Raw genomic sequence first — 24,421 nt, forward strand, 5'->3', positions numbered from 1 at the left:
CAACCATCGGTCCGTCCGCAATCGCGCATCCCAGGCCGGACCGGTGTTGCGACAGAAGACGCGCCCTTTGTCTTGGTACATGTACTTGCTAAAGGGCAGACTTGTGCTAGTCCGCGGAGATGCAGCGGACCTCCGAGGCTCCGCTCCGCCCCGCCCCGCCCTTCGCCGTTCGGCAGGAAGCTTGGCAAAGGCGGAACTAGGCCATGGTACTCAGATATCTCGCTTGCCCGTGGCGAGAGCATGTACACCTATCTCCTCCGTACTGTGCCATCCTTCTGCGACTTTGCTGATACAGACAGCATTGGAGCAATGTTTCTGTTTTCTTGGAGATAACACACCACCCTGCCACGTACTTCTGAGGCATGGCCTCTCTGCAGTGGCCGCGAGCTCTTCCGCGAGCCGTACGAAAGCCGACAACATGGCCACCCTCTGTGCTATCGCTGCCATCGAGGAGGCAACACACCGCCACGGCCGCCACGGCCGAGATACGCGAGCAGGAGCCATATCTTCCAGAAGCAGGTACAGTTCCGCCGTCAACGAGACTCGAACGACGAGATAGGCTACGCGATGCAAAACCCTTTTCCGAGTTCCTCACCGATACCTTCGACCGGCAGCACGACTACCTGCGCATTTCCTTGACGGAGCGCTGCAACTTACGATGTACATACTGCATGCCTTCCGAGGGTATACAGCTCTCGCCAGATCGCGAGATCCTCACGACACCCGAAATATACTATTTGAGCGCTCTCTTCGTCAGCCAGGGTGTCAGCAAGATCAGGCTGACTGGTGGCGAACCCACCGTGCGCAAAGACATTGTCCCGCTCATGCAGCAGATTGGCAGTCTGCGACGGAACGGTCTGAAAGAGCTGGCCCTGACGACCAATGGTATATCCTTGCACCGCAAGTTGGACGAGATGGTTGAAGCTGGTCTGACAGGCGTCAACATCAGCCTGGACACGCTGGACCCCCTTCAGTTCCCCTTGTTGACACGGCGGAATGGTTTCAACGCGGTAATGAAGAGCATCAATCGTGTGCAGGAACTGAACAAGCTGGGGGCAGGCGTGAAGCTCAAGATCAATTGCGTTGCGATGCGTGGCATCAACGACGACCAGATTCTCAAGTTTGTCGAAATGACTCGAGACCAGGATGTCGAAGTACGCTTCATCGAATACATGCCATTCGGTGGCAACAAATGGGCGGAGAAGAAGATGCTGCCATACGCGGAAATGGTGCAGCTGATACAGGCGCAATATCCTACACTCACGCGGCTTCGAGATGCAAAGAATGACACCTCGAAAACATGGCAGGTCCCTGGCTTCAAGGGACGCGTTGGCTTCATTACAAGCATGACACACAATTTCTGCGGCACCTGCAACAGACTACGTATAACGTCTGATGGTAACTTGAAAGTGTGTCTTCATGGGGATGCCGAGGTCAGTCTGCGAGATCTGCTGCGTACTGAGAATTCGGGTGAACCGATGGACGAGCACGCGTTCGAAGCGATACGACAGATTGAACTTGACAGGCGGAAAACGCAACAAGCAGGCCTGCGCTTTGACGGCGAAGAAGGCTGGATCAGTAAAGAGCGCCAGTTGCTAGAGGTCATTGGTGCTGCCGTGAAACGGAAAGCAGTCAAACATGCTGATATGGGAGATTTGGAGAAGATGAAGAACCGCCCCATGATATTGATTGGTGGGTAGGTTCACTTCTACGTTCATATTGCATGTGTGATTTCATTTGCGTCAGGTTCAGCGATGCAGCAGAATATGATTGACGATAAGATGAATTGACGAAGCTTACGGCGCCGTGCTACAACATTTCTTTGGTCACAACTGTCGAGAAGCACTGTCGCTGACAGCATACAGGTAAGCGGGAAACAACCCACTTTTCTCCTACTTCTGTACATCCAACACTCCGCCGACACGTCTCATCACCATGGGCGACGATTCCCATGCACTTGCTTCGGGCGACACCAGGTTCCCTTCAAGCTCGACATTACTCGTCGAGTGGCGGCAATGATGATGACAGGCAGTCTTCTAGCAAGGAGGAGTCCGCGTCGCCATCTAGTCTCACCACTGGTTTCGGCTTCCAAAGCCTGAGTGGCCTTTTTGAACAGCCGAAGCGAGGAAGGTACAGTACTACGCGTGGGTCGCAGCAACAGTCTGATGCCGCATCCTCGCCGGAAGTATCCGATCATCTCGCGAATTCTAGGAGTGAACAACCTCTAAGAGTTGCAGAGCCCTTTTTCAATCGCAATAATCCAGTGACAATGCAGGATGAGGACCTATCTCGCATAGGAAGTTCTTTTTCGGCCGATGCAAGACCTGCGGAGATCAATGCTGGGAGCAGCGATGCGTCCACATCGAAGGTCACAGAGGAAACAAACCCCGATGGCTCTCTTCATGCGGCGAGCAGTATAACAACTCGGCGTCCAATCAAAGACCATGCAAAAGATGATGAAACGCCGACGGTCATTGGAGAAGCCTTTCGAAGGCGCTTCGCCACGAGCGATGACTCTGAATCGTCCAATCCTGGGCATAGTCGCACTCGCCGTACATTTATAAACAGGCGACTGAGAGGTTTTTCCACGCAGGGTACCGAGATACCTGTCGAGCCGAAACGCCCAAATCCCTTTTTAGTTATGTCGAGGACACAGGCTGGAAAACCTGGAGATGATAAGCGCATGGCACCGCGGCACACTGTTTCGCCACAGCCCAAGAATTCCTGGGGTTTCTCGAAGGGGTCCCAGGCGCATGTCAATTCTCTTCCGGAGCGGGAAACCAATGTTGCTGTTTCGGACGGCAAGTCAATTGAGTCCTTGGAAGGTTTACAACAATCTAAGGAGGATGCTGTTGCGACTAGCAATTCAACAGCCACGCCTCCACATCGACTAGCGACACACGCAAAGACCGATCCCGGTCATGTTGAGCGAAGCAGACCAACGAGCTCAGTCGAAACGAAGCCCCAGTTAACTCATGTCACTGGGTCGGGAGAAGCGCATATGGTTGATGTGGGAGCGAAGCGGGACACTCACCGGGTTGCAGTGGCCACGGCATTCGTGAAGTTCAGAAAGCCGGAAACGCTACGGCTCATTCAGGAAAATAACATGAAAAAAGGCGATGTGCTGGGAATCGCACGGATCGCGGGTATCATGGCAGCCAAACGCACGTCCGACCTCATACCACTGTGCCATCCTCTGGCCATCAGCAAAGTCGAAGTCCATGTTACCGCCCATGCACCTCGGGCATTCCAAAGGAACGGCTGGCTACCTGGAAGCACAAATGGTTTTATTGCAATACAAGCGCGCGTCGATTGCGTAGGACCGACTGGCGTGGAAATGGAAGCTCTCACGGCTGCAACAGCAGCATCTCTGACCATTTATGATATGTGTAAGGCTGTTGACAAGGCTATGACCATTGTCTCAGCAAGAGTCGTGTACAAGTCCGGTGGGAGAAGCGGGCTGTATGAGTATGAGCCTTGGACTGCAGCGATGGGAAGCGAGTGGTTCGCGGAGAATGGCTTGGTAACGGAGTGGTCACCAGGAGGGCAAGACACTCCGCCGATTAGCAAGCACGTAGTTGCTGCCCCATCGAGAGCACGTCTCGCTTTAAAGCGGCGTAGGAAGAGGGCATAGCAGGGCGCGTACGTCCAGCCCGTGGAGTCTGATGCATAGAAAGGTGGCTGAGAATCATGTCGATGCACCCTCGGCGCTGTAAGCGGATATTTGTAGATGGCGATTCTGCGGTATATTATACATGTAGGCTCGCTCATTCGTAATATAATGCGACAGCAGGCCAAGTGGTTCTGCGGCATTTGAGATGTTGTCACAGTGTGGTCTGCTTCGTTTTGCCCCGTGTGTGGGTGTATGTGAAAGAATGGAAGAGAAAATGTGTGCACGTGTGAACGCCACTAGCACGCGTCGGCGTCGCGTCGCGTCTCTCTACTCTGCACTCACTGTACCTACTACTTACCCCACCACCACCACTACCATCAGAACAACGACAACATCAACAACAACAACAACACCATCAGCAACCCATCCACCACGACACCATCACGAAGACAGCATCCATCATGTCCGAAGCCACTCCCCGCATCACCGCTCCCTACCTCGAGCAATTCTCCCACCGCACCGTCCGCATTCTCGGCAAAGTCCGACAAATCCGTGGCGAGACGGCCACCATCGAAGCCGGCGGTCAAGTGCAATTGCACTTGAATAAAGTATGTTGATATCTTTTCTTAGTGTTGGTGGGGGGGTTTCTTTTCTTGTCGAATAAAATGAATTGTTCTTGCTGATGACTGACGACTGACTGACTTCATTTTCAAGGACTGCCACCTTCAAAACAACCACGCGTTTGAATTTATTGGAAAAGTGCAACAGGATCTCAGTGTGCGAGTATTGGCTTCGACGGATTTTGGGCCAGAAGGGAATATTGGTATGATATCTCACTGTTCTCTCACACTTGTGCTTGGCCCCCTAATCTCATTCTTTTTCTTCTTCTTTTTCGTCATCTTCTCCCATCCTCCCACGTTTCTATATCGGCGTCGTCAATCTCCTGGCACATTTCACAATGAATAACTAACAAAAAATAAACAGACTTCAACGCCATCGAAGCCGTGGTAGACGCTACACACCGCTACCACGAAATCTTCTATCCCAAGAACGAGTGAATGGGAAGCTTTTCGGTTCCTTGGTGTGTGTGTGTGTGTGTGTGTCATGAGGATGGGATGGGATTGAATCATTGACGGGGCGGCGGCGCCACTCACACCCAGTGAGAGAGGTAGTCGGCAGCTACCTCAAAGGTACCCGCAAGGCGCAAAAAAAAACATCCATCGTCTCCTCAAGATGAGACCCGGTCTCGAAGCTACCAATGCCACCTTAATCATACCTACCTTACCTACAAAGGAGGTAGGAGGTATGGATGTACTTGCCGAGTTGCTGCATTAGTATAGGTTCCGGGTAGGAGGTAGGTCGAGCCCGTAAGACTGGAGAGTTTGAGACCCTGGCGTGTACTTCAATTGTGACTGTGCTTGCAGGAAAACACCGACTTTGTGACATCGTCATGTGGCGGCTCTTGGGCTTTTTCATCACTATGCATGCTTCCTTTTTCCATTACTATGCCGACATGTATACTTTTTAGAGCTCAGAAAGCGGTGTGGAATATTCTAGGCGGATGACTACCGGGGTACACAGGTACCTCCTAGCTGTGTAGTGGAAAGGTAATGGTGGTCATGTAGGAGTACAAAACACGCTTATTTTATGCAACATATGCACTATCAACTACAGTATACTACAATCCCCTACCTCCTGGAGGTAAAGCTGTTGATTTTCCCTCGTCATTGGTATGTGTGGCAAGACTTACAAGACAGGCCTGCTGTGTCCTCTCCTGCATCTGAGAAATCTGCCTCTGAGCCCCCATCCTCCGCGCTGGGCTTGCCATTTTCGACTTTCAGAGATAGAGCCACTACCTCATCTCGGCTCCGCTCAGCATGCAGCGCCTACTGCCATGGCTCTTCCGCCGCACATGGTCGGTTCGACGGAGCTATCTCTCACAATGGCCGCCTTGTTACTTTGTTGTTCCGCAAGGCCGTCTCCGATCGTCTGGCCCTTGGCCGCAGCAAATTGCTGACTTCTCTGGAAGCTGGGCGTGAAGTTGTAGTGCTCGTCCAGAATGGGATGAATGAGCACATTTTGATTGTGAATCGTCACCACACTGTTCGTCGGCACCGTCACCCAGTTATCACGCTCAAAGGTGAGCGGCTCACTTGCCACCAACACAATATCTGCCCCTTTGTCTCGGCGCTCCATCTTATACTCTCCTTTTCCAACCTGTGGCCGTGCTCCCACTATGCCATCCTTATCCGGCTGAGGCTTCCAGTCTGTACCACTGCTAAAGAATAGACTCGCAGCCTCGTCCGTCTTGCTGGAAACGTATCGTGTACACACCACGCTCTTCCCGTCTGTAATGGCAAAGTTCAACAAACTCCGCACATCCTCTCCGTTCTTAATTTCCTCGGGTAAGGAAGAAATGTAGCCATTGATCCTCTCGATCGTCTTCAGCATTGCCTTCCGCAATACGCTATGGCCAAATCCATGGCGCTGCCGCTCTTCGTCGTCGGGGTTCACGCCCCCGAACTTCTCCAAGGTGTCCAGGAAGAGCGCAAACGCCCATTCGGAATCCGTGGAACCTTGTACCACGTTGAACCACTTGTCCTCCACATCACTCACCAGCTTCCTCTTGACGCCGAGCTTCCAGCCTCCGATCCCGCCATTGTGCATCCACATCAGCGCACCTCTCGCAAAAGGATGGCAGTTGGAGTCGGAGAGCGCTCCTTCGGTACTGGCGCGGACATGCGCGAAGATGAGCGGCGAAACCGTCTTGCTCGCCAGTCGTTCCAGATTCCTGCAATTCCACGCTGGGATGGTGGAAGTGAAGATGCAGGGCTCCGGGCCCAGATCTACACCGTCGGCGGCCGAGGGAGAGGGAGAGGAGTCGGAGTGAGCGGCGGTGCTCGTCGCGTCATTGCTTAGCCCGTGTCGTCTGGACCCGGCCGTCCGCCCACTCGCGGCGGTGTAGTAGCCCACACCGAAGCCGTCGCCGTTATGGGGGCGTGTCGTGTCGAGGCGGAGTCGCGAGTCGTAGGACTGGGTGAGAATGGAGTGGGTGGGGCTGGTGATGAGGTGGGAGAGGAGGATGGGCGACTGGCCGGAGTAGATGAGGAAACGGCACATGGTCGACCTCCCTTCGGGATGGAAGTTGATGGAAAGATGGATGATTGGATAGGTACCTATGTAAGGTCAGGAACCTCCTTGATGATGCTTGCGTCGTCGAGTGGGAGAAGCGTCAGTGAAGGCGTCTTTTCTGGCTGGTCTCGTCTCGTGTCGTGTTGCCCCGTCGCGTGCCGTCTTTCCCCGTCGCGGTCACCGTCGCGGTCGCGTGTCGTCTCGTGTCGTTTAGTCTCAACTGTCAGGAGTGTGGGAGGTTTCCTGTTCCCGGGTGTGGTGATGAGGGGTTGAAGTGCGGCACCACTGCTAAGGTACTGGACATGCACCACGCGCGACCACTCATCGCCTCTCCCGCAGAAGGTACCTGAGTTCCCTGGTCTGGATCATCTCTGGATAAATCTCTGGATCTCTGGATCGCTGGATTGCTGGATCGCTGGGTGTCGCGTGGCTTGTGCACGTGGTTTGCATGGGACGGGCTGGGCCCAGACAAACTAGGTACTATAGACATCTGGTATAGAAATGGCGTGCTTAGCACACGAATCGTTACGCCATATCAGACGGCGTCTTGATAACTTGGTATATATATATATATACATATACCTTCTTCCATTGCGAGAGTCGCGTTGCGCAGGTCGAGCATTGATCGACATATCGACAAACAACTAATAATCCTGACCCGTCCGCTTCCTTCGCTGTCCTCCCGAGGGTCCGCTCCCCTTTCACAGTAATTGTGGTAATGGATTCCAATCATATCCTCCAGAGCTACTGTACCTCGGACCATACAATAATACTTCCCTGCCTGCAACCCGCCAGCAAGGTCGTCATCATCATCATCATCATCAATATCATCACTCCCGTCCTCGACTGCACCCAACTCCATAATGCGGCTGCCGACTGGAAAACATCCTCTCCAAAGGACATCGTGATGATTAAGGTGGCAAACATGGACTCATGGAGCGACAGCGATGCGTTGATCCTCAGATACCCGAAAATGCGTCAAATAACTTTTCTCTTGTTGGTTGTAATGGACTTGCACGTCCCCTGGCGGGAGAGTATGTTCGCCCCCGGCTGCATTTGATTTCTGTACAATGTCCCCATCCATCGGGGGCCATGGTGAGCATGATGAACGTCTTCTCATGCTCGGATTTCTCTCTCCCCTTTTTCTCTCTCCCGATCTCTTTTTCGCGCGCGCGCGCGCCATCATCGATCTCTGGCGCTCAAAGTCGTTTGTGAGCTCGAGCGGTTGTCGATGCGCGATCCACATCTTCGTGATAAATGAGACGTCCGAGGACAGACGCTGCTTTGCTGCGGCTACCCTATGCCGGAGTCTCCGGTAGCTCGCCCACTGACCTTAATGCTCGACGGTCCATTTGTCCAGCTTGGGTCTCAAGAGCTGCTGCCATGACATGAGTGACTATACGAATGTTAGCGACTGCCTCGTTCCATATGCCAAAAATGTATCAACTGTGAGCTGAACTTACTTGGCCAAATGACGGCCTTCTCCAACATCATGGCTGTCACTCTCATGATCTTGCTCCCATACCCGCATCGGTCGAGGTCAACTCCATTGTGCAGATTGGCTTGGGAGCCGTTGGGGTTCATGGCCAATAGGTCCTCCTGGTAGTGGTGTTTATCTTTCATGCTCTTGTAGATCTGTTCGAGCTTGTGAAGCATCTCCATATCCTCCGGTGCCAGAAGCATGACTGCGGGGACGTCGCCGAAATCGATAACATCGCGCCCAAGAACGCCAATGTACTGACCAGTGCGCTCCTGCACTGTGGCCGACCATTCTGCAAGCACATGCGCACAGTCGAGGAAGCAGATGGCTGCCTGGATGGGCAATTCGTGGGCGTGCGGATCGGAGTACGTGAGGTTGAAGTTACATGCAACAGTCAGTGCATCGGCTGCGTAAGCCGCTGCTTTCCGCAGGTGCAGCTCTCTTCTTCTTGATGCCTGATCATTGGGCATAGCTTGTGACACCCGCCGCTGTGTAAGACTCCGGTGGTCCGGATAGCTGCTCACAGACTGCCTCCGTGCGTCCGTTTGCGCTTTGGCATCACTCAACGTCCCATCTGAGAAATCATTGAACACTTTTAGCTCTTCCGCCATTTTGTTGAAGTCCCTCGACCAGAATGCTTCTGCAGTCCTGCCAAGATTGACATAAAGACGAACGTACGCCAAGTCCAGGAGTGGTATGCTGTCTGCAGCGAGAGGGCCTAGTCCGAAGGGATTCGGTCGTTCGAGCGTGTGTCGTTCGTTCGCTTTCCATGCCGCCATCCAGGCATTCAACGCAGGCTCGATGTTCGCTATCATAGCGTCCGTCTCTTGCATTGTCCATTCCCGTCCGCGATGCCTGCTGCGCGTTTCCCAGATATAGTTGTGTAGTGCATTGATCAAGACCAGACAGCCAAACGTGCTCGGTTTGATCTCGGACACCGGCAAATTGTTGCTAACATTACCGAAGTTGCCATTGTTGAAGTTGTGCACTCTCTGGTTCGCTGTGAGGAGGTTGCTCAAAGCATCGGCAAACGAGAGCGAGTTCTCCTCCACGCTCGCTAGGCCTCCTCGAGCATGCCACTCTTCCGCAGAGGGTGCCTCGTAGAGCTCTTCGTCGCAAGGAAGATCGAGCAAGATTTCGGAGTTCATGATGGAGGGAGTCTGATTGTAAGCTACCGTCAATAGACTTGAGAGGATGAAAATGCCAAAGAAACATCGCTTCTGCTCTTCCGCGATCTTCCACTTGATCCAGGTCGCGTGTAGATCACCTTGATCGCCGTTGCTCATTGCCGTATCGCCGTTCGCCGAATGTGGTGCATCCAGTGTTTGTAGATTGGCGCTCCTGGCCAGACTGACCAATGCTGCAATGTGATTGCTGGAAATCTCTGCAGCAAGACGATCTCCGCAGTGATGTCCGTAAATAACATTGAGGAGCATTGCTTGTACAAGCCACAGGGGTGTTGTGCTATGAGACGCCTCCCGATTGATTGCTGAAGCCATGTCTGCCTTGCGCCTGTCCTCAAGGTAAAGCGAGATCATCTTTTTCGCAGCTTCGAATAGGCCCTTGGATGCGACATGATCATACTCGTAAAGAGCACCGATGGCGGCCATGCCCAGGATGAGGCACTGCGGACCATTCGCGGTGACATATGGCGACGGCGCTGATGCAGATGGCGATCCCTGTTGCGGCGAGACCAAGTCCACGGGATTGAAAGTCACTGTCGCAAAATGGGTGATGGGAAGATGTGGATGGGCATACTGCATGAAAGCCTCGATGTATCTCTGCAGATCGGCACGGCTTGGAAGGCTGATGCCCTCGGGCGTGGATGTCCTCCCGGCGGCGCCAGCAGAGAGCGGAGAGCTCACGGCAGGCTGAGGGTACTTCCGTTGGTGGTGACCCACGAGAAGTGATGGCTGCGACAAGCTGTTCAAAAGCGCCTGTCTTGTTGACTCCGTGATCGAGTCCGCAGATATCGATGTCATCGAGCTTTGTCGGGCGCTGGTACTGCTCGTCATGGACGGTGAAGACATGCTCGGGCTCTCAGAGTCCACGTTAGAAACTGGATTGCCAAAATAATTCGCGCCATGGGCCTGTCCAACGTCAGCTTGCGAAGAATTGATCTGTCCGGAGCCATTGGTTTGATGCTGCATCATAGCTTGTTGGAAGTATGCGTCCCCGGTGGGCGTAGGATCCTGCAAGCCTGCCGGAGACACTGTGCCGTGCTGCTGGTCCAGAGATGGCAACCCATTTCCAAGTCCGTCCAGCTGGAAGGGTCCAGTCGATGAGTGAGATAATGTTTGATGGAGAGAAAGGTCTTGTGGCTGCCACTGAAAGTTGTTTTGCATTGGCATCCCGACTTGACTGTTTGTCATGCTTTCAGGAAAGTCACTGGGGCTATCACCACTGCTGATCCGCGAAGGCGAGGATTCGTCGACGGCATTCTCGTGGTCGTTGCCATGCAGCAACCCCCAGTTTCGCATCCAGCCAAAGTCATCGTCCACAGGAACTTGTTGGTTGATGCCAGGATCCAGGCCAAAGGGCACATTGCTTGAAGTGATTTGACCGGCTGAGCCAAAGTGCAGTGCGGCTGGATTTACTGTCGTGTTCGGTGGGAATAATTGATCGAGGTCGAATCCGGCGAAGCTTGCCTGAGGGGGCGCAGTTCGAAGCGCATTCGTCACATCCAAGTGACCCATGTGCTGAGTGTCCAATTTCGGCAGGCCGTGAACGTTACCATGATGTCCCAAAGCACTCGACATGCCGCGATAATCGAAATGCCCAACACCAGGCAGACCACCCATGAAGTTGCTGTCGTTCATACCGATGCCCAGCACATTCATACGCTGAACCTGACCCTGATCGTCGATCAAGCCAAGTGATGATAAATCAACATGGCTAATCGTGTTTGCACGAGGTCTGACCTGGTTCGAGGCAGCACCATTGAGTCCGCTCACATTGATGTTTGCCACCGAGTTCTTGCGCACCCTGCCGTTGCCATTTGCACCAGCCACACTCTCACGCCTACCCGTTCGTGGCCGCGTAGTCGCATTGGTCATATGAAGCTTCTGCTGATGCCGCAGGAGCAGATCTCGGCGGGCGAAACATCGCGTGCACTCCGGACATTCGAATGGTTTCTCTTTGGTGTGTGATCGTTCATGTCGCTTCAGATGCTCCAGTCGGGCGAACGACCGTGTGCATGTTTGACATACGTGCGGCCGCGGCTTGTCTGTTTTGGGTGGTGGAAAGGTGGGCTTCACAGCAGCGTTGGTTTCAGCTACTGTGCTGCCATTGGTCGATGGTTTGGAACCTGCGATTGCTCGCTATCAGCTTGTCACATCTTGCACAGAGCCCGAGGTTCAGCAACGGCTCCTTCCCTCTGAGTATTGGACCTACCATTCGAAGCTGAAGGGCCTGTGGTACTCGCATCCGGCCCCGGTGAATCACTCTCTGGCTCTTGTTTTGTGACCGCCTCTGCATGCATGCTCCGACTTTCGGACAACGAACAGAGTTGTCCTTTCTGCAGCTTCTCGAGGCTCGCAAGGTCTCTGTAGCGGTACAGATGCGGAGATGGCTGCTTTCGAGGTGGTTGTTGCAAAGGTGCGACTTCGCAGTTCGACAGGCAGGATTCGTATGTGCAACAGTATTGGAGAGGGCTCGAGGTGCTGCACTGCTCCAAGTACTGTTGTGGTTACGGTATAGAAGAGACGGCGATGTGCTGCTGTCCGAAGTCGCGGTAGAACTGCTCCAATGGCGGACGCGACTCGATCCAATCGCTCCTTCCTTTCCTGGTTCCAGATGTGGGCAGGTGCGGGCCTGGGCGGGCGTGGTGGAGGGGACGGGACGGTACCTGATCGAGGTTGCAGTCGTGAAGCAGAAGTGAAGACGCCTCGCCACTCCAGGAACTCCAGTACGATGAGACCGAATCGAAGGAAGAGCCGTCCTGGGATGGTATCGTTGGTGTCGCAGCAGCAGTACAGACGAGTTCAAGCTGCTCAGAGGTAGGACCTATCCCGTCGGAACAAGAACGAAGAAGCAGCTGTGCTTTCGTCAGCTGGCATGCGGGAGCCAGGCCAGGCTAGCAATAATAGAGTTCTGCTACTCCTGCTAGGGACACAGACACAGCCAGCGCAAGCAAGCGTCTAACTCTATGCATCGGCGGGCCCCAGCTGCCCGAACTACTGGATGGCTCGCGTTGGTTCTACGTTTGGCTTGCCCTCGATGCGAGTCTAGACTTTGAATAATGGGGAAGCCCGATGCTCTGGGTCGATGACTCGAGGGTATTGATGGTATGGGACTTGCGGCTACCGCGAGAAGCTGATGGGCAAGTGACTCTATGTGCTGAAGTGGCAATGGTGGCGCGAGGGTTGGGGAAAACCTGGGGTCTGGAGAAGGTTGTGTGAGAAGACGAACGACCAAGATCAAAGACGACGCTCCGGTGCTCCCGTTGCTCATAAGATCGGCTAGCTGGTAAATAATAAGTTTCAGGTATAATAATGCTTACTTGAGAGTCTGATGAGCTCGGCAGATGCGATCCAGGAGAGACGCTGTTCGCCCCAGGTTGCTGCTGCCTGCCTTGTCTGTCTGGCCGTATGCTTTGCCTGCTCGCCTGTCTGTCTGTCTGTCTGTCTGCCTTGCCCGCCTGCCTGCCTGCCTGCCTGCCTGCTTGCTTGCCTGGCTGTCTGCCTGCGTTTCCCCAGAAGAACTAGTCAGAGCACGGTAGTGCGGCAGTGGCCATGCACATCTGTGCACATCACCCGGTGACGGTGTGTCATTCACGACTATTGTTGTCGCGCCCGTCGCTGCGCCGGCCGCTTGCGTCAATTAATGCGTGGACGCTGTATGCGCGCACTGCAGCTCGACGGTGGGCGAGGATTGGCTGTGCATTGCGGCGCCCATGCGCTCAGCGGCCAACGGCGGCCAAGACTGCAAGCAAGCAAGCAGCAGGCGCAGGCTGGAAAGCAAGAAGCGGCAGCGTCGTTAGTAGTGTGGAACGCTGTCTGTGCAAAGTCCGAGGGGCCCACGGCGAGCGGACGGGAATGGAAGAGCTCGAACGAAGACCCTGGCTTGCCGCTTTTCCTCTTCCAATGCAAGGCCCGCAGCGCGCAAATGGAAACAGCAAATGTGCACTGTGCGGCTCGCCGACGGGCACCAGAAGCAGAGGGCTGCCTAGCCTGCGGTAAGCTAGGAATTGTGCATGGCCATCGCGAACCACCCCCAGGACCCCCAGGACCCCCAGGTGGCAAAGAGCGGATGGTATGTTCCGCCGTCTCTGCGACTCTGCCAGCCAGCCTGCCATACCTCCATGATCACCAGGTATAGGCATGGCCAAGCAACACTTCTCGTGTAAGGTGTGCCGAGGGGCGGGCCTGCATCATCGGCGTGGTGGAGATGCCTCTTCGGAAGAGCAATAGTAATGACAGCATCACACACCTGGCCGCAGCAGCAAGCAGCAAGCAAGCAGCAACAGCAGCAGCAGAGCCGTGACCCAGAGAGTGGATCAGCGTCGCGGCGCTACCACAGTAATGGTGATCGGTCCGCTCATCAACTCACCACTGAGTACAGTACAGTACCACATTCGCTCGTGATCCGCTCTCGTGCCGCGCAGGAGACTAGTCCTGCTGTCACAGCGGGAAGCACACGCTTTTCCGGTGTTTCTGACTGCCCTCCAGCCTCCAGCCTCCAGTGAAGTGCTGGACGCCGCGAGACCCTGCCGTAGAAGGGTCCACAGAGCGAAGAGCGAGACGATGCGATGCGCTACTCTCCTTACTAGTGCGAGCGGGTGCGTGACCTTCACCGTAGCCGGGCATTGAATGAGAGGATGATGATTATTATTGAAGGATGCATCGTCCGGGGACGGGAAGGCAAATCAGCTGTCTTGGTTTACTGTAATTATTGCAGAGCCTCTTCGCAGGCATCACCAGGTGACTAGGACGGGAAAGCCACCAGGACGCCTCCCGGCGAATGAGACGGCAGCTGCGCGGCATATATGACTCGGATGCGTGAGAGACAGCTGTGCGTGCCAATGTGCATTATTCTTCGGCTGGGCACGACTCATCTGAGCACGCACAGCGGCGGCGTAAGGTAGAGGCTTTCGCTTATACAGCACGCCTCACGCTTGACTCCATCTTGTCGAAATCTGGGGATGAGGTCAAGGGTTTGGATGCAGGCCGAGCTCCAGCTCGTGCGCCTCTAGTGCGCGTTGTCGTCAGTTTCTTCGATGCGCCGCGGATGATTGGCTTCGCTTCCCGATCTTGCTAGGATGTGCCAGCGTCGGCCGCGCTTGGGCACGCGAGTCTGGAGAAGTCTGGAGACTACAGTACCAGGTGTTGCCGCTACCCAGTAGTGCAACGTGACACAACCACCAAAAGACAAGCGTGCGTCAACGAGTATGCTAGCACGACAGGGTCAGGACGGTCACAGAGTCTGGCAATGAGAAATGAGGCATATCTCCGACATCAGCATACCTAATAACAACAGCTCTGATTATTTGATTGCCCAGGGCACGGTGCTGACTGGTGATGATGGCGATGATGGCGATGACGATGATTCTTCTGCACGCCCCAAAACGCCGCACCATATACCCCGTTCTTCAGACGTGTCCCAATTTTGCTTCAGCTGGAACCTTGCGAGAGGTACGTGTGCGGTCCTTCGCATACGTGCTGCCACCATCATGTGCAATGATCACAGTCCATTCTAAAACAGGCACACCTGATCGTCAAGCGGTTTCAGTCAGCAAGGTTGTCCCAGACTGATTTGATGCTGTGCCTGGGGTCCCAGTGATGGTGTACCTTGGAGGGTGCTTACATGACTATAGACCAGACTGGCCAGTAGTAAAGGGTGTCCCCAGCAACAGACGGAGATGCCCTGTCGAAAACCAGACCAGTCTGCGTGAGCTAGCGTCAGCACAAGCTGCACAACTTGATACAGTAGTGTACCTCCTAGTATCTACACGCAGCAAGATCGGAACATCAGGTTCTCCGTTGTGGAGCATCACATCGTTGCCGAACAGCGGCATGTCGATCATGTTGTCGCAATCGCTTGTGATGGAGCGGCGACAAGCGGCGACAAGACCTGACCAGGCTGACCTTTGAGCACGAACGACAATTCGCAAGATGCTATCGCGATCCAAGGCCAGCAGTATCGAAACGACTGGGGGCATCGACGATGCCTAACTAGCTCGAGAGCGAAAGCATATGCACAGCATCATGAAAAGCAGCGCTCGCCATGCTTCTCCCAGGACCTGACGATCGAGCAGGAACGCAGCTCTACCTACCTAACATTCGCATAACAATGGCTGCACGTATAGGTAGGTAGGTAAGAAGGTAGGTAGGTACGTAGGTGCAATTCTCGCGCGTAGGTAGGTGGATGTTCCGGTCGGTACCACCATAGATTTTCCATAGGTACCGTACATGTATGTGTGATTTGTTCTGGAGACGGTATGTGCCCCACTACTACCTCCTACATGTATCTATATCGATATCACATGTGCGTGCTGTGCTCCACATGATTATTGGCAGAGCTGTTGGGCGAAGCTAGGAACTCGGGAGAGCTGGCAAGCCGAGCTGCCATCGCAAGCAGCAGCTGAGAGTGGCGACCTCAGCGAGCATTCATTCGCAAGTCCAAGCCTAAGCCCAAGCCCACTGAACTCGTAATGTCCAGTCCAGTACGACTTTGCAGGCGAACACACCAAATCATGCATACCCGAAGACATGACATGTTGGTTGTGAGACCTCTCAGCTACGACAGACGAGTCGACAAGCCGTGTGGCAGAGGCAAGCCACGTGCTGCGATGACGGCGAGCGCAATGGCAGCGATGACCTAGCGACTTTGTTTCTTCCGCCATTTCGCCGAAACATCTGATCTGCTAGTGTTGTTGCTGCCATGCAGTCTTTCGTCAATGGCGGCTGGATGCCAGTCTGATTACAATTTCTTGAAAAAAGATTGTGTATACCTCAGGTATGCTCACAGAGAACCATCTCACGTTCAGCACTCAGCGCTGAGCGCTGAGTGCTGAACAGCCGCACGGGACATCGGCTCCACGCCAAGCCTGCGATGCCGATAGTGCATACAGTATGTTGCACCTTCACCTACATGCCTGGAATGGAGCGTCGAGATCCACCTCTCGTATGAGTGCTTCTACTACAGCCAAGCCGAAACATGTCATGCGGAGCTTGGCTTCGAGTGCACGATCTCCACAGGATGGGGCCGTCCCGGCCTTCGGTCATATTGTGGATATGGGAGCGTAAATGTCAAAGCCGGTGGGCCTCGTGAAGAAACCCGGCGGCCTGCCACAATCACACCCTGAACTGCAATCGATGCGGAGCGTGTCATCTATAGTGGAGCAGGTTCATTTCTTGTTCTTCTTCTTTTTCTTGCCGCCGCCGCCAGCTTGTTGAGGTTGGGACTGAGGTTTGGCGCCACTCGCAGCAGACGCGGAGGTTTGCGCCGCGATTTCTGTAGTCCCTTCCGCTCCGACCACGTCTTCCATTTTGCTATCTTGCGCTGGAAACCCGTTAGCAACACGCCGTTGGGCAGTCTGAGCAGCCAAGCCATACTCTCTTCCTTCTCCGGTAGGGCAGCCATCTGTCTTCCTACACGACCCAGCCCGTTGACCAATCGTCCCACTTCGGCAGCCCGATCGGTCTTGAACTTCAGTACTACGCCCGACTCTGGATCATACGCCTTGAGCGTGAGTGTCGCGCGCGGCACGAGAGGTGTTGCATTTGTGCCATCCTTGTCCTCGCCATTCGCGTCTCTTTTCCGCTTCTTCAACTTCTGCTGGTACTTGGGCGAATCAAGATTGGGAATGTTGTACTTCGTGGTGATGCGTGTCTAATAGTTCGATAAGCGCGTGGCCGAGCATGTTGACAAAAAGCGCCTTGTACGCACCGTGGTCGGTCGCGCTTCTAGCAGCAGCGACGTTTGCTGCTGCCATTCCTCACTCGTTCCGAGTAGGACCATCTTCGAGATGAGAGACTGGTAGATGTTGATGTCGTCCTGAGAGCAAGAAGGTTGATCTCTCAGAGAGCGGAGATGCGAAAATGCCTGGAGGCCTTGTCCCCACTTTCCATTTTCGAACTTTAATTCACTCTCGAATTTCACATGAAGCACCTGCACATACTGAGGCCAGGCCACCAGCCACCTTACCTATCCTATATATATATCAACGACTTGGTCAACCAGTACCAACCGCTCTTTCAAGCTGCTCATGAAGTGTTGCGAGCTCGCCTATCCCAAAAAGATCCTCAAACATATATCAAGTTTTCGTGTTGAAATTGCTAGTTTGCCACTGCAGATACAAGCATGGCCAATGCGAATGGACTACCCCCCGTGGACGAAGTGGTGGCCGATTTCGATGCTCAGGATAGCCAGATCCGAGTGCTGTTGTCAGATCTCATCAGCCGAGCGAAAGTCCTACTCATAGAACTGGAGCAGTTTCGGCAACATCTTCGAGCAATCAGGCACGAGAGCCATGTCGAAACTGCGCATTTTCGTGGCACCATCACATCTGAGCTCGCCATGCTCGAGAAGCTACAGAGTAAGCCTGCCACCGAAACGACAGGTCATGTGGCAAAGTCAAGCAACCTCCCTTTCTTGGAGACTGTATGGGGCATGGCAAAGCGGTCCGGGCAGGTAGCGGCTCTCCAAAAGCGAGTCTACTACAACAGTCCTGGCAAGTCTCTGTCACAAGCTATGTATCACATCAATCTTGGGATCAAAAGACCAAGCGAGAAGGGGTCACGAAATGCAGCCGTCACTGTGGATTTGATCAGTGAGCAAGGCTTGATATGGACCAAAGTGTCGCTTGTCACAAAGCATCGAATTCTCATGGATCTAGCCAAGCAAGGATGGGACTCTGGAGGGTCGGAAGACGAAGCTGAGGATGGTCTCCCTCCTCGCATCGATGATGAGGATGATGACATCCCGCTCGTGAAGAATGCTCGAGAGCTTTGCTCTGCGGCAGCGTCGTATCGAGTGCGAACTAAGTAAGTCATAGGTTTTAAGCTGAGGGCATTGCAATGACCCTTGTCATGTCGACCGTGGTGCACATTCGACGACAGCGATCATGACACATACGCACACACACACACACATCACATCACAGCCATGGATCAGAATCGAGCGCTGATCCACATTCGTTTTCATAGAAAGCCCGAAGTCCGTCTCATACTCCCTCGCATACGATATGGCGAATTGAAAGAGGTCGATGCCGTCTTAGATCAATGCAAGTCTGCGGGCGTAACACTCTTCTGTGGCGAAGGTGTCGTCGAGACGCCAGCCATTGAGAACGCCGTTCGCGTAATGGCACCCAATCCCATGGACGCCTTCTCCAGCACTCTCAATATCGATTGTACCATTCTACTCGCACTTGTCTCGGAGTTCAGCCACGCGAGAGTGTCGAAGGAGCCGTGGTTTCACAAGTCCTTGGAACGTCAAGTAGAGATCGAGGACAACGAAAACTTGCTCCCTTCGCTCCTGTATCCTGCACTGGCCGATCGACGCCTCGTCTGTACGCAGGAAGCAGCCAAACGTATGCGCGAGATTGTAAGCACCATTGGCACTCCATCCGAGAAAGCTCGCACTGCAATCATGATGGGCGACGACTCGCGCAAGACGCATATCGAGCTGGTCGAACAAATGCAGCAATGGTCAGCATATCCAGTTCCCTTATCATGGCAGCTGCCCATCCACATAGTGGACCAAAATGACAAGAACTGCCAGGAAACTCTACATCCCGTCGCTCTTCAAATCATTAAGAACATGACTAGCATCAATGGATCTGTATTTGGTTATGGCTGGGCCAGTGGAAACACGACCGTCACCAGTAACAGAGTTGTGGTCAAGCAAATCGAAAACGACCTCGAGAGACGCGAAAATCTCGAAGCATCCATCTTTCCCAGTCTTTGGTTGTGCCCGACCGCACGATCTTTGGTGGGAAAGGAGAAAAGAGGCGCCAAGAAGGATGTGCAGAGGTTGCCCGATCCTCTGCGTCGTGAACAGCAGCGCCGCAATGGGCTTGATGTTCTCTCTTCTCGAGAGGGACGTGAGGTACAAGACATGCGCCCCCATGGTTATCCCTGCGAAGATGTGTTGGCGGCCAAGGAGGCTGCTAGTAGAGCTTTCGAGCAGAACCACAATGTCTCTGTTCACAGTTCAACTTTGAATGGCTCTCATTCTGAATAACAGCCAAAAGGTAACCTTTCGCGACATTCAAAGGATATGCTCCCATCATTGCGAACAAAAGAGACCGGCTCGACAGTACAATGGAACGTACACATACATGACCTGGTGACCGCGCTCCGTCGCACGACTGAACAACATGAAATCAAAATGAACGTTTAGACAATAACATTTCGATCAACGCCCAACAAGTCAGCCAGTCTCTCCATCAAGTCCAGCGTCGACCGGCGAGCTCCCGAAGAGCCGACATCCATTCATTCATCCATCCATCCATCCATCCATCCACTCATCTACTAAAACCCTGGCCGAGTTCTATTACCCCCGATCGATGCCCGATTATTCAGATTGATTGGTAGTACCTATAATAGGCTATATAGATACATCCAGGTACTAGAAAGAAATATATACCTCATTGTACATAGTACATACTCCAGAGTACAGAGAGAAAGAGAGTGAGAGCCTTGCAAACCTTTCTCTTTCCCCAAAGGTACCTCTATGTACTGTAGGTATGCATGACATGCATGTGTAAAAGCATGGTCATGCCCACATTGCATTCCATGTCTTTCTTTCTTTCTTTTTTGTTTTTCTTCCTTTTTCCTTTTTCTGGGGGGGTTTTCATTCTTACCTTGACGGTTCGCAGATTCGCAAAGCAAGGAATCCTAGACTTTCGTTTTGTTACCTGTAAATCTTTTGAAGTGAACCCCCCTTCCCCTCTCCCTGGGGATGAATCAATGCTTCGACTGGAAAAGTTTGTGGTGTTTTTTTTTTCTGTTAGGTATGAAGAGAGATATTTTGTTGGGGAAGCCAAGATATGATTGTTGTACAGGACCGAAGGGATGTCGATGGTAAGGTAGTAACTTGGTACAGTAGGTACTACCTATGTAGCTACTCGTCGATTTCTGGGGGGGAGAGGGGGGTGCGGGAGGGTGGCTGGGGGCCTCTCGAGATTGATATATTCATTTTCCTTGCTTAACCCTACATTTCTTCCTCTTTGTTTTTCCCTGGAGAGTACATACCACATGGCAAGAGAAATATCATTAGGGCTGGCTTTCGGGACGGAGTCAGTACAGTCTTCCGTGATTTGAGTGAGAGTCGAGACTTTTTGGTTCGGGCTCCTAATGACCGCCCGTCATCAGTCAGTTCCAAGTCGGCCAGGTACCACCGTACCGTGTCATTGCACCAGCCCCATGCTCCAACTGCTTCTGGCCATGGTGCTGTATGTAGGAAGGAAATACCAAGACCCTAGAAGGTAGGGCATGGTAGGGCATACATGGTAGGAGTAGCTCGGAGTTCCGGACCACCATGCCAACCGTATGTACGTGCGCCTCAATGGCCCAACAGTAACAACAGCAAGTGTCTTTCAACCCATCCAGTCGGCAGTTTTTCTTGACATTGGCCACTGTTGTTGATACTGCTGCTTGATCAATAGACTTGATTTGAATTTCTACCTCAGTGGCATTGAGAGTAGATGTTGGAATAGGTATATGTACAGGTACTTTCAACCCCGGTGACGAGGTGGTTGCGACGAGGTAAAAGCATAAGACGACGGGAGAAAACGGACGATTGAGAATAAGCTTGCGTTTAAACATATATGTGCTGCTTATCTTCTACTGTGAAAACATTGCTCCTGCTTGCAATTGTCATCTGCCATGCATTTAGTCTTAACTGACCATCATGTCACTCACACAAGTCCAGGGCGGATTTTCGATAGCCCGCCTCCGATGATCTAGAGCAAGAAAGGCTGCCAGCAAGCCTACTGTAGACCTCCAAAAGAAAACTCCAACAAGTCGAAGTTCCTGTCCCATTCTATCGCTCTCAAGTTGGCCAGGCGAACATTGCCCATCCCTCAAGCGAGAATTCATTCCCAGGGTCCTGACGAGTACGGGACTAAATGTTCCACCAAGTGGCAAATTCATCATTTCCAGCTTCGACTTGATCCAGAGAAAATCGTACAGTTGGTTGCTGGATGTCCACTGGAAGGTGGCGACAGGGGCTGAGACTGCGGGATGTTTGCTCCAGTGAGGCCCAGATTTCGTCAAATGTAGAGTCTGTATCATCCGTCGGGTAGGTGGCTCCGGGAATGGTCCGGAAGGTGTCGATGGGCTGCTTGGTTGATCCGATAGGCGGAGTAACATTTGGGCCAAGCTGGAATGTCGAGCTGTTGGTGGTGGTATAAGTGACTGGTCGATGAGGTGGCTGCTGGGGAGATAGGTGAAACAGTGAATGACGACCTGTTTCCGGCAGCTGTTCGTCAGCCATAGCCATTGGCGAAGGGCTGCTCGACGGCTCGACGGGGAATTGCCAGGCCATGATATTGCTCTGGGCAGGTGAAATTCGCGGCGAATAACGATGAGAACTGCCTTGTCGTCCAGCATCACCAAAACCCTTGAATTTAGGTCGAACAACCTGCGGTTCGAATTTGAACCCAACAGTTGGCTTACGACCCCGACCGTGATGGATGTTGCGATGCACTTTATGAATATCGCGTTCGTGACGATTGAGAGTCCCCTGTCGTGCGAATGCTTTCACTGTGCCGGACGCGGCACAGTATGTGCACTTGAAGGGTCGATCATATGTGTGCTGCTCTCGAATATGCTGCGCCACGTTATGAGGGCACGTGAATTGGGCGTGAGTACATCCTGGCCAAGTGCAGGAGAATTTCTTCTTTGGATGATACGGGTCTCTGCGTTGGCAACTGGTCGGGCTTGGTGTGTCCAGATCCGAACGGCCTGAGGTGGCAGGATGTTGCGGATTGAGGGCGACTGGCTCTGGTATTGGTGCCCTTGTTGCCATTGTGTTGGGGGAGAATGGCGATGTCGCCACGGAGGCGGTTTCCATGTGTCGCAGCGGATGTAGTCTTGAAATGGTGCTGTGCAGGTGCGGTTGTTAGGGGAGAGAGATGTGCATTCTACCATCCGCATATTGCATATTTTATGGAATCGATAGCTAGTAACGGGTCTCGATGAGAACGCTCTTCACGTTCTCGTGTCGTCAAATTCTTGAGAGAGGAAAGGTCCTGTGAGCATATAATGCGGGTCGCAGCGTGAAGAGTCGAGGCTTACAAAGTGTGGCTTGTGACAAGGCCATTGTCACAATGCGACACGCAGTCTCAGATGCCAACTGCTGCGCCTCGAGAAGAGCACGAGATATCGATCCAATTCTTGCTTCTTATCTCGTAGTACCTCCTAGAGCATCACATATCCAAAAAGCCAGTAGTGTTACGCATGGATAACAGCAGAGGCTCACTGACGCCTGTGTTCTTCGCATCTCCTTTTACCTCGCGAAGACTCCCTTCTCCATTCTCGCTAGCAGTGGGTCCTTGTCTGCTTCTTCCAGCGGTGTTGGGATGTCATTTTTGCTTTTGCGCTCCGCTTCCTAGCGCATGCTTTGCTTAGCAGATGGTTGATGTTGATCGAGAATTGAGCTGAGCTTGATTCGCGAGCTATGCTATACAAGACAGCACTGCCTATCGCGGCCTATCCTATGTACACTCATTTGCACTGTAATACAGTAAGTGAAGTTACGCAACGCTCAAATACACAAACCTGTGCCATATGCGGCAGTGATAGCCGTCTTTTTGCTTCCGCCTTAAACGCCTTTTCGATGCTCTATCGCCAGGCAACGCATCTACAACATGTACCCTTCGCCGAACGCCTATCATACAATTGGGTGTCTGCCCGTGCCTATCCCAGCTTGTTGTTGATCAGTGGGATGAGTGTCTGCGCCAACCAGAAGGAGAAAGTGAGCTTCGGTCCCGTCATGAGCAGCTTTGGCACCAATCCCTTGAAGAAAGAAGAGAAACCTTCCACTCGTGCCATGTCCGAGACGATTTTCAAGCCCGACTTCTTGACCTCGAAGTTCTGGTTTTGGATTCTCGTCTTGACCACGTCGAGCGGCGCAGAGACAATCAAAGATGCGCTTGATCCAGCAATGGAAGCAACAAAGTTTTGCAACCACGAAGCCTTGTTGTAGTCCTCCAGCTTATACAGATACTGCTTCGCCGCCGCCGAACCACCGAAGAGAGCGAATGATCCTGGCGCGTTTCGTGCGGCGGTCCATCCCCAACCACGGTAGAGCGCAAAGCCCTCGTCTGCAACAATCCTCATCACACCACGTCCCCGGAAGGCTTCTGGGTTTGTCTGTCTCTTGATCTTCAACACATCCAATGGCAGGAGCACAATCTCTCCAATACCGATAATCGATCCAGCGGTTGCGTGCATGATGGCCTTGCCGTTCCCTTTGCCGAAAGCGTTATCGAACGTGCGTCCGTGGTTGGTCTGGAGGTAGTCTCGCACAAATGGCTGCCCGCCGTATTTGTACACTCTCTGCAGAATCTTGTAGGCTGCGGCGTATCCCAGACCGGGGAAGAGGGTGAAGAATCGTCTGACGAATGGCTCGCTGGCGTGCTTGCGGAAAATGACTTCGTTGAGCTGTGCGGCTCCTACGATCTTGCCTTGGTTGGACATCAACCGCTTGGCGATCGTGTCGACGGGGTGGAAGACGGCGAGCTCGGCGATACCAGCAGATCCTGCGATATAGCGTCAGTTACACTCGTCCGTCCATCAATACTGCACCCGTTCGCAGCGATATCGACGTACCAGCACCGAGGACACGAGCGAGACCCGACTCCTTCTCGACTTGGCCAGCGCCGGCCTTGGGCGAGGGAATTGACGGCGACATGTTGACGATGATAGTGGTTATCTCACAACCTGAGGAGACAGTCGCTGTGTATGCGCGATCGATGGATGTATGAAATGATCAGAAATGAAGAAGGGAATGTCGGTGGTTGTGTGACGAAGGATTGCAACAAAATTAATTGTGATGCAGTTTAGGTTCGCGATTTGACGCTAGGACCAGTACAGAACTAGTCTAGTCCAGAGCCGAGATGTCACTACACCTCACATAAGTACCTTACCTAAGCTTAAGGGACCTGGTAGGTACAGTACTTCTCCACTACATCATCACATGTATGTGCCTCTTCTGCCTCCTATGAGTCCTATCCCATTACATGTGTA

At 53.2% G+C, this 24,421-nt stretch overlaps 11 protein-coding genes across 11 annotated transcripts; 5 read left to right on the forward strand and 6 right to left on the reverse strand.

Moving 5' to 3' along the window:
- Positions 1-249: 249 nt before the first annotated feature.
- On the forward strand, positions 250-1,739 carry SEPMUDRAFT_147391 (molybdenum cofactor biosynthesis prote). Its single transcript, XM_016904269.1, has one exon. It carries the CDS (start codon positions 363-365, stop codon positions 1,698-1,700), a length of 1,338 nt encoding a protein of 445 aa, XP_016763652.1. The 5' UTR covers positions 250-362; the 3' UTR covers positions 1,701-1,739.
- A 163-nt stretch (positions 1,740-1,902) lies between these two features.
- SEPMUDRAFT_147392 (MoaC-domain-containing protein) lies at positions 1,903-3,744 on the forward strand. Its single transcript, XM_016904270.1, has one exon. The coding sequence runs from the start codon at positions 1,952-1,954 to the stop codon at positions 3,632-3,634; it is 1,683 nt and encodes a 560-aa protein (XP_016763653.1). The 5' UTR covers positions 1,903-1,951; the 3' UTR covers positions 3,635-3,744.
- Positions 3,745-4,040: 296 nt separating this feature from the next.
- SEPMUDRAFT_60476 (replication factor A protein 3) lies at positions 4,041-5,092 on the forward strand. The gene is made up of 3 exons (XM_016909527.1): positions 4,041-4,221; positions 4,328-4,436; positions 4,598-5,092. Exons 1-3 carry the CDS (start codon positions 4,075-4,077, stop codon positions 4,669-4,671), a joined length of 330 nt encoding a protein of 109 aa, XP_016763654.1. The 5' UTR covers positions 4,041-4,074; the 3' UTR covers positions 4,672-5,092.
- Positions 5,093-5,237: 145 nt separating this feature from the next.
- SEPMUDRAFT_147394 (N-terminal nucleophile aminohydrolase) lies at positions 5,238-7,139 on the reverse strand. The gene has a single exon (XM_016904271.1). It carries the CDS (start codon positions 6,731-6,733, stop codon positions 5,486-5,488), a length of 1,248 nt encoding a protein of 415 aa, XP_016763655.1. The 5' UTR covers positions 6,734-7,139; the 3' UTR covers positions 5,238-5,485.
- Positions 7,140-7,330: 191 nt separating this feature from the next.
- On the reverse strand, positions 7,331-12,544 carry SEPMUDRAFT_147395 (uncharacterized protein). The gene is made up of 3 exons (XM_016904272.1): positions 11,619-12,544; positions 8,209-11,532; positions 7,331-8,141 (listed from the first exon to the last, which is right to left on the reverse strand). The coding sequence occupies exons 1-3, from the start codon at positions 11,704-11,706 to the stop codon at positions 8,044-8,046; spliced, it is 3,510 nt and encodes a 1,169-aa protein (XP_016763656.1). The 5' UTR covers positions 11,707-12,544; the 3' UTR covers positions 7,331-8,043.
- A 505-nt stretch (positions 12,545-13,049) lies between these two features.
- On the forward strand, positions 13,050-13,911 carry SEPMUDRAFT_105783 (uncharacterized protein; the record flags this gene model as incomplete). The annotated part of the gene is made up of 2 exons (XM_016900590.1): positions 13,050-13,478; positions 13,666-13,911. 2 exons carry the CDS (start codon positions 13,050-13,052, stop codon positions 13,909-13,911), a joined length of 675 nt encoding a protein of 224 aa, XP_016763657.1.
- Positions 13,912-14,814: 903 nt separating this feature from the next.
- On the reverse strand, positions 14,815-15,384 carry SEPMUDRAFT_114630 (uncharacterized protein; the record flags this gene model as incomplete). The annotated part of the gene is made up of 3 exons (XM_016901104.1): positions 14,815-14,933; positions 15,014-15,089; positions 15,175-15,384. The coding sequence occupies 3 exons, from the start codon at positions 15,382-15,384 to the stop codon at positions 14,815-14,817; spliced, it is 405 nt and encodes a 134-aa protein (XP_016763658.1).
- A 240-nt stretch (positions 15,385-15,624) lies between these two features.
- On the reverse strand, positions 15,625-17,220 carry SEPMUDRAFT_147396 (uncharacterized protein). The gene is made up of 3 exons (XM_016904273.1): positions 17,115-17,220; positions 16,781-17,057; positions 15,625-16,727 (listed from the first exon to the last, which is right to left on the reverse strand). Exons 1-3 carry the CDS (start codon positions 17,184-17,186, stop codon positions 16,573-16,575), a joined length of 504 nt encoding a protein of 167 aa, XP_016763659.1. The 5' UTR covers positions 17,187-17,220; the 3' UTR covers positions 15,625-16,572.
- A 308-nt stretch (positions 17,221-17,528) lies between these two features.
- Positions 17,529-19,409, forward strand: SEPMUDRAFT_131208 (uncharacterized protein; the record flags this gene model as incomplete). Its single annotated transcript, XM_016902405.1, has 2 exons — positions 17,529-18,211; positions 18,374-19,409. 2 exons carry the CDS (start codon positions 17,529-17,531, stop codon positions 19,407-19,409), a joined length of 1,719 nt encoding a protein of 572 aa, XP_016763660.1.
- A 1,884-nt stretch (positions 19,410-21,293) lies between these two features.
- SEPMUDRAFT_105786 (uncharacterized protein) lies at positions 21,294-22,199 on the reverse strand (the record flags this gene model as incomplete). The annotated part of the gene is made up of 1 exon (XM_016900591.1): positions 21,294-22,199. The coding sequence occupies one exon, from the start codon at positions 22,197-22,199 to the stop codon at positions 21,294-21,296; it is 906 nt and encodes a 301-aa protein (XP_016763661.1).
- Positions 22,200-22,697: 498 nt separating this feature from the next.
- Positions 22,698-24,158, reverse strand: SEPMUDRAFT_147397 (mitochondrial carrier). The gene is made up of 2 exons (XM_016904274.1): positions 24,005-24,158; positions 22,698-23,934 (listed from the first exon to the last, which is right to left on the reverse strand). The coding sequence occupies exons 1-2, from the start codon at positions 24,084-24,086 to the stop codon at positions 23,090-23,092; spliced, it is 927 nt and encodes a 308-aa protein (XP_016763662.1). The 5' UTR covers positions 24,087-24,158; the 3' UTR covers positions 22,698-23,089.
- Positions 24,159-24,421: the final 263 nt, after the last annotated feature.

This window comes from Sphaerulina musiva, assembly GCF_000320565.1.
Source record: "Sphaerulina musiva SO2202 unplaced genomic scaffold SEPMUscaffold_2, whole genome shotgun sequence".
Lineage (NCBI taxonomy): Eukaryota > Fungi > Ascomycota > Dothideomycetes > Mycosphaerellales > Mycosphaerellaceae > Sphaerulina > Sphaerulina musiva.

Coding starts and splice junctions, on each gene's coding strand:
- SEPMUDRAFT_147391 (XM_016904269.1), top strand. CDS start 363: ATGGCCTCTCTGCAGTGGCCGCGAGCTCTTCCGCGAGCCGTACGAAAG.
- SEPMUDRAFT_147392 (XM_016904270.1), top strand. CDS start 1,952: ATGCACTTGCTTCGGGCGACACCAGGTTCCCTTCAAGCTCGACATTAC.
- SEPMUDRAFT_60476 (XM_016909527.1), top strand. CDS start 4,075: ATGTCCGAAGCCACTCCCCGCATCACCGCTCCCTACCTCGAGCAATTC. Junction 4,222..4,327: donor TGCAATTGCACTTGAATAAA/GTATGTTGATAT, acceptor TTCATTTTCAAG/GACTGCCACCTTCAAAACAA. Junction 4,437..4,597: donor TGGGCCAGAAGGGAATATTG/GTATGATATCTC, acceptor AAAAATAAACAG/ACTTCAACGCCATCGAAGCC.
- SEPMUDRAFT_147394 (XM_016904271.1), bottom strand. CDS start 6,733: ATGTGCCGTTTCCTCATCTACTCCGGCCAGTCGCCCATCCTCCTCTCC.
- SEPMUDRAFT_147395 (XM_016904272.1), bottom strand. CDS start 11,706: ATGCATGCAGAGGCGGTCACAAAACAAGAGCCAGAGAGTGATTCACCG. Junction 11,533..11,618: donor AGGCCCTTCAGCTTCGAATG/GTAGGTCCAATA, acceptor GAGCAATCGCAG/GTTCCAAACCATCGACCAAT. Junction 8,142..8,208: donor GAAGGCCGTCATTTGGCCAA/GTAAGTTCAGCT, acceptor ACATTCGTATAG/TCACTCATGTCATGGCAGCA.
- SEPMUDRAFT_147396 (XM_016904273.1), bottom strand. CDS start 17,186: ATGGTCCTACTCGGAACGAGTGAGGAATGGCAGCAGCAAACGTCGCTG. Junction 17,058..17,114: donor TAGAAGCGCGACCGACCACG/GTGCGTACAAGG, acceptor TCGAACTATTAG/ACACGCATCACCACGAAGTA. Junction 16,728..16,780: donor CCTACCGGAGAAGGAAGAGA/GTATGGCTTGGC, acceptor ACGGGTTTCCAG/CGCAAGATAGCAAAATGGAA.
- SEPMUDRAFT_147397 (XM_016904274.1), bottom strand. CDS start 24,086: ATGTCGCCGTCAATTCCCTCGCCCAAGGCCGGCGCTGGCCAAGTCGAG. Junction 23,935..24,004: donor CGCTCGTGTCCTCGGTGCTG/GTACGTCGATAT, acceptor GCTATATCGCAG/GATCTGCTGGTATCGCCGAG.